This window comes from Abrus precatorius, unplaced genomic scaffold, assembly GCF_003935025.1.
Source record: "Abrus precatorius isolate BTA unplaced genomic scaffold, Abrus_2018 Scaffold9, whole genome shotgun sequence".
NCBI classification, from domain to species: domain Eukaryota; kingdom Viridiplantae; phylum Streptophyta; class Magnoliopsida; order Fabales; family Fabaceae; genus Abrus; species Abrus precatorius.
The window spans coordinates 4152288-4159264 of record NW_020874439.1 but is presented as its reverse complement, the minus strand read 5'-3'; the positions used below and the strand labels follow the sequence as shown (position 1 = coordinate 4159264).

Sequence of the window (6977 nt, the reverse complement as noted above, 5' to 3'; positions counted from 1 at the left end):
CACTATCTTTAAAAAATGTTGAAAGATTTATTAATATATATTTAAAGCAAATGATTGAAATAAATGTGATGTGAAAAGCAGGGAACATTCACTGCACTTGTTAACACGTCAGCAATGATCAAACAAGATATATATTTGATTTTCCCATTTTATCCCTTCCACTCTCAGTATAAAACTATTTGCTTTGCTATCGTTTCATCCGAAGAGAGAGACAACAACGCGTTGAGTGTGAAGCAAAATCGCAATGGCGCAAACGAGGAACAAGCAAGTGGTTCTGAAGGACTACGTGAGTGGTTTTCCTAAGGAATCCGACATGAACGTCGTAGAAGGTACCATAACATTGAAGGTTCCAGAAGGTTCCAACGAGGTTTTGCTCAAGAATCTCTACTTGTCCTGTGATCCTTACATGCGAATCCTCATGAGCAAAACGGAAGACCTCCAAGGATTTCGTAACTATTCCCCTGCTTCTGTAAGTCACCAAACCCCTTTTCTTTTTTTCATTCTTTCTCTAACTCTTATTATGAACGATAATTTTATATTAATAAATAATAAAATTACAATTATTAATTAAAAAAAGTATTATTAATTTAAAAAATATTTTCTCAAGTTCACACATATCGTATGAAATACTTTTTAAATTTCATGAACAACCAAAACAAAACATTAAAATTTCATGGACAACCAAAACAAAATCTGAAGAGCGACCTGATTCAATTCCTCGTTTTGGTCGATTAAATTATGCAAAAATTTGATACCATGATAGCAACATAGGTCTAGAATAACCTTTTAATCAATTATAATAATCATAAAAAAATAAAACAAATAGGTGTCAAAATCATGTTTAATGAAAATAATAACTAATTTTTACATTTAAATATCTCATTTTAATTGATAAAATAATCCAATCATTTAAAGAAGTTTTTAACAAAATTTAAAAGTATTATAAATAAATAAATAAATAAACACAAACAAAAACAAAAATAATATAAACAAATTTAAAAAAAAGTTCAAAAATGAATTTAAAAGTAAAAGTTATAATCACTATTATTATTATTATTATTATTATTATTATTATTATTATTATTATTGCGTCCATGAGCTGCCCTAATTGTATTGACTATTCAGTAATTTCTTTGGAGAGCAGGAATGGGCTAAATTCCTGGAAGGAAAAAAAAAAGTTATTAAATAGTCTCTCAAAACTGTAAATGTAAAATATTTTAGTTTTTTTTCATCAATTAAAAGAAAAAAATTGAGTATTTTATATATATAATTTTAAAAGACTAGCAGTTATTTATTTTTCAAGAACCAAAGTATTTTTGTATATCTATTTTAAGAGAAAATCTGGGTATTTAGTGTTGAATAATTACCATTTGAAGCATCAGTTCACACTAACAGTTGTTTGATGCATCAGTCCAAGAAGGAATAATAGATCCAAAGTTTTTGGATCACCTTGACCTATTTACTACTCATGTGAATAAAATTGTTATTACATTTTTTTTTTTCGTTTTTATTTATTCTTGGACAGAGTATGCTCTTGTTGCTTTTGTTTTGAATTTAGTTTGAGAAAATTTAAAGGAGTTGCTACGTGTTAAGAAGTGGGTTTTGTAATTTTAACTGTAAATAACGAAACCTAGTATATGCTCAGCATAGATATTTTCAAGGAAAATTAATTATTTTTAAAAAAATTTTAAAGTACTATTAAAAATAAGCAATTATATGTTTCCTAATAAGCTGAATCAAACACGCAGTTTCTCTCCAACTTAGCCTTATTAAAACTGTCCTTCCAATTGAAATTTATTAGGCTTATTTATTTTTTTAATACAAATTTAAAAATAAATTCCCAAATTAAAATAACAAAAAATTAATTTCTCTATCTAGAGCTTTTTTCTGTCACATCAGCAATAATTTCATCTTTATTATGAACAAAACTATTTTTTTATTTTTAATTAATTAATTAATTTTGTTTAAAAAGGAGACTAAACTTTTGTAATCAAACCCGTGTAGGTAGTTTCATCCAATCATAAGATGAAATAAGAAATTAAAAAATTGCACCACCTGTCATATGGCCTAATGAGATGATGTTAGTGGTGGAAAGAGAGAGAAAAAGATGTGTTGTGTGGAAGGTGTAGAGTTATCAAAGCGACTAATGAAATAATAAATGAGTTTGGTAGTTGGAGAAGTGAGAAAAATAAATGGGTTGTGTTGTGTAAAAAGTGTAAAGTTGTGAGAAAAAAAATAACTAAATAATAAATAATGTTGTAGTGGATAGAGAAAAAGAAGTGAATTATGAAAAGTTACGAGAATATGAATAATGAAATAATAAATGATGTTAGTAGTGAAAAAAAGAGAATAAGTTATGTTGTATAGAAACTGCGTAGTTACGATGACAAAAATAATAAAATAATAATTGATGTTGGTAGTAGGAAGATAAAAAAAAAAAGACAAATAAATGTATTGTATTGATTGAGATGAAATCATATGACTGGGTCATGTGTGAAGAGAGAAAAAGATAAATAGATGTATTGTGTTGTATAGGATGAAATTATCTTATTATTATGTCATGTGTTATGATAGTATAATTTTTGAATTTTCTTATTTTATCTTGTGATTGGATGAAATTATCTATTATCATGTTATAAAAATTTTATCTTTTTTATAAAGAATTTGGTTAATTAAAAATTAAAAAAATGTCAGAACAAAGATGAAACTATCACATAAGTGATAGATCAAAGTTTTAAATAGAAAAATTGTTATAAGTGACAAGAAAAAGTCTTGGCTAAAAAAATTATTATTTTTTATTTTAATTTAAGAAATTCTTTTTAAATTTGTATTAAAAAACAAATAAGCCAATTTATTAATTAATCAAGTAAGATAACAGGTGAAACGTAACATCAATCAAAATCTCTAGTAGCTCCGGAAGGATTCATGACACCAAGCTACTTTTTATAACTGCATCAATATGTTAAGAAGTGTGTAGTGCTATTTATGACTTTGTAGGGTATAATTATGTCACAAAATGAGCTAATTTAAATTTTACCTTGTGTTTGCACTTTGCATGAATAGAGTGAACTGGTAAAAATAGAGCCCATTTTTCATTAATAGAGGGCAGTGGTAAAGTAGGGAAACCCAATTTAATCCCTCTTTTTTATACCAATTTCAATTTTTTTTCCAACCAGTTGTTTTGATCTGTCTCCAAAACATGCTATGTAGTATGAAAATGTTCTTTCAGATAGCCATATTTCATTTAGAAAAAGAAACATTCTGGATATATCATTCTTGGCATATTTTCTGCCGTCTGCACTATTGCTATAATATAACGATAATTTTATTATTTTTAAATTAAAACTCAAATAATTGAACACTAATTAATTCAAATTATAAGGTTTTATTTTTGCTACATCTAATATTATATTTTCATATGTTGTAAAATAATTATTCAAAGGGGGCAATGTTAGAAGTTAAATTTCTAATCAATTTCACTCCATTACTTACATTATTATGGCTTCTAAAAAACGGAAGGAAATACCCTCAAAATTGAAAATCCCGTGGTTCTAAGGTTTAGTGTTTGATGAAACTTCAATGGTTGGTATAAATATTTTAATTAATGATATACTATAATCAAGCAATGTTTGTAATATTGAAAATACATTTTCATAATAGATTAATGTAGTTGCTTACTGTTGAACAATTTTGCAGCCTTTAACAGGATATGGTGTATCCAAAGTCATAGAATCTGGACACCCAGATTACAAGAAAGGAGACTTAGTATGGGGGTTTACTAAATGGGAAGAATATAGCTTAGTCCCCTCAGCTCTAATCCTTTTCAAAATTGAGCACACGGATGTTCCTCTTTCATACTATACTGGAATTCTTGGTACGTATTCAATAAATTCAACTTATATTGATTCTTATTGAATGATGCACTTGATGCCAATTTAATGTTCAAGCCTTAACTTAGTTATGAAGTTTTCATTTGATAAATGGGTTAACCACCACCGAAGAAACATATTGTTACTCAGCTGTTTGTTCCTACACTACACTCCTTTTCCATTTTCTTTCCGTGCGTGTTTTAATTCATGTTCGAATGGCCGTGGATCCACGTTTACATCAACATTACTAGTCATAGTTTCTATGTTAGATCCACATTTATCGCTTTTCAATGTGTTTTCAAGCACACTCTTCTTTATTCAGTGAAGATTATATAACTGGAACTTATCCTTTATTCATTAGAGTATCTTGACAACCATTATTGTTCTGGAGGAGGAAAAAAGTAACTTGCATATTCATTTGAAACCAATACATCATTGTTTTTATACATTTGTTGCTGTCTCATCTTTGTGATAAACTCTATTTATACTGTACTACTTTTTATTTCTTAATATATATTTTGCTTCTTCAGAATGAATCTTAGCAAGCATATGGATGTTGGTTACCTTGTTTTCTCTGTTTATTGTGTCTTATTACAATAGTTTCTTCTTTGTTACACAGGTATGGCAGGAATGACTGCTTATGCTGGTTTTTTTGAAGTAGGCTCTCCCAAGAAAGGAGAGAAAGTTTTTGTTTCCGCAGCATCTGGTGCAGTTGGCCAACTTGTTGGCCAATTTGCTAAATTGAGTGATTGCTATGTTGTTGGAAGTGCTGGAAGTAAAGAGAAGGTATCTATCTAGTTATTGTTGTCATATATGCCTGAATGAAGTATAAATTAGCATTAGCTTTTTGTTATTTATTCTGGTGTTCAGAGTACTGCTATTTTGACTTAGCCCAAATATATGACAAATATTCCTTGGCCAATTATCAGGCTTGGAGAAAATTCTCTGTTATTTATAAATTCCTTGTCAATGAAAACTTGTTGGATACTTTTGGGACTTTCCAAGAATCAAGATATAGGACTAAAATACAAGATTTTTTTTTTTACCCTTAATGTATACTTCAAAAATTGATCACTACGTGGTTGTGTGCTCAACTTCGTTTGCTATGTCCTATTATTTATGTGTTGTGTCATAACCTTGAAAACTATGAAGAGATTTGTGTCATAAACTAGCAATACCTGAAGGCCTGAAACTGAAATATGTTCAGTTCATATTTGGTCAACCAAAAATTGTAGTCCTTGAATGCATGTCTTTTATAACCAGGTGGACCTCTTGAAGAACAAATTAGGATTTGATGAAGCTTTTAACTACAAAGAAGAGCCTGATCTCAATACAACTTTGCAAAGGTCAGTATTTAGAAGTTTTAAGATAGATAAATTTTAATTAAATTTTTCCATTGCCATAAGTTACTATGATTTCTAACTCAGTACACACTAACAAGTGGTGGATATCATTTGATACAATAGGTACTTTCCAGAAGGCATTGATATTTACTTTGAGAATGTTGGTGGGAAGACACTTGATGCTGTACTCTTGAATATGAAACTCCATGGTCGCATACCCGTATGTGGAATGGTGTCACAGTACAATCTTACTCAACCTGAAGGTGTAACAAATTTGGCAAATCTCATATTTAAGAGGGTTCTTATGCAAGGTTTTCTTGTAAACGAATTTTATCACTTATATGGAAAATTCTTGGAGTTTGTGCTGCCTCATATTAGAGAAGGGAAGGTTGTGTATGTGGAAGACATAGTTGAAGGTCTTGAGAATGGCCCCGCAGCCTTGGTTGGCCTCTTTAGTGGTCGTAATGTTGGTAAACAAGTGGTTGTTCTTGCTCGTGAATGATTGACTACATGCTTTTTTGCATACTTTGTTGTCTCTCTGTGTGTTGATTATGGAATTTTCTCTGTATGACCCATGCAATTATCTTCCGAAATTGTGGTGTTTGTTATAGTCAATGTGATCTAATGCTATTTAAAATTTGGTTACATGTGGTGATGCTTTGTAAACCTTTTATTATATATGCTATTGTTTTCACTTCTAAATTTTATATCATGAGATTATGAGAATGAAAGTACTTTTTGCATCTGAATTTTAGGCTTAAGCTTTGGCAAATAAAAACAAGAACTACTTTTTTTAACTTTCACTATTTTTACAAATTTTATGTAGTTATAAATCTTTAATTGGATGTTCTTCTTGGTGTCGTAAGTAAGGTGGCAAGCAAGTGGAGTTAGGTGATGCTTTGTATGAAATCTAATTGGCCAAAACCAAAAGTGCTATAATCGTACGACACCCTACACTTTCCTAAGATTGAAATGACATGGCACAACAATTTTGGGATTTAATTGACAATTGTAATATCCAAGGCTGTTAAGACCTTATCTTGTATAGCTACTTAATTGCCTAAGGGATAAAAAGTTCTAACTTTGCATGTTTGGATATTAAAATTGAGAATGTGTGGACTATTTGTTAGAATAAGTATGGACCTTTTTACTATATCTTCACAGTAGTATGATATTGTTTAGTTTGAGTCTATGCTATTAAGACCTTGCCTTGCATGGCTACTTAATTGCCTAAGGAATAAAAATTTCTAAATTTGCATGTTTGGATATTAAAATGGAGAATGTGTGGGCTATGTGTTAGAACAAGTATGGATCGTTTTACTATATCTCTACACTAGCATGATATTGTCCACTTTGGACTTAAACTTACACTTTTCTAAGATTAAAATGACTAATGGCCTTTCCTTGTATGGCTACTTAATTGCCTAAGGGATAAAAAGTTCTAAATTTGCATGTTTGAATATTAACATCGAGAATGTGTGGGCTATGTGTTAGAATAAGTATGGATCTTTTTACTATATCTCTATACTAGCATGATATTGTCCACTTTTGGCTTAAACTTACACTTTTCTAAGATTAAAATGACTAATGGCCTTGCCTTGTATGGCTACTTAATTGCCTAAGGGATAAAAGCTTCTAAATTTGCATGTTTGGATATTAACATCGAGAATGTGTGGGCTATGTGTTAAAACAAGTATGAATCTTTTTACTATATTTCTACACTAGCATGATATTGTCCACTTTGGGCCTAAACTTATACTTTCCT

General features: G+C 29.7%; 1 protein-coding gene across 4 annotated transcripts; it reads left to right on the top strand.

The window, feature by feature from the left end:
• Window positions 1-219: 219 nt before the first annotated feature.
• On the top strand, window positions 220-5714 carry LOC113849154 (NADPH-dependent oxidoreductase 2-alkenal reductase-like). 4 transcript variants are annotated; one of them, XM_027478839.1, is made up of 6 exons: window positions 220-473; window positions 2172-2179; window positions 3697-3874; window positions 4489-4655; window positions 5133-5215; window positions 5336-5714. In XM_027478839.1, exons 1-6 carry the CDS (start codon window positions 245-247, stop codon window positions 5712-5714), a joined length of 1044 nt encoding a protein of 347 aa, XP_027334640.1. In that variant the 5' UTR covers window positions 220-244. The 4 variants fall into 4 exon arrangements, with proteins under 4 accessions (XP_027334640.1, XP_027334641.1, XP_027334639.1 ...); XM_027478840.1 differs by lacking the exon at window positions 2172-2179 and having other exon boundaries at window positions 220-469; window positions 5148-5215; XM_027478838.1 differs by lacking the exon at window positions 2172-2179 and having other exon boundaries at window positions 220-469.
• Window positions 5715-6977: the final 1263 nt, after the last annotated feature.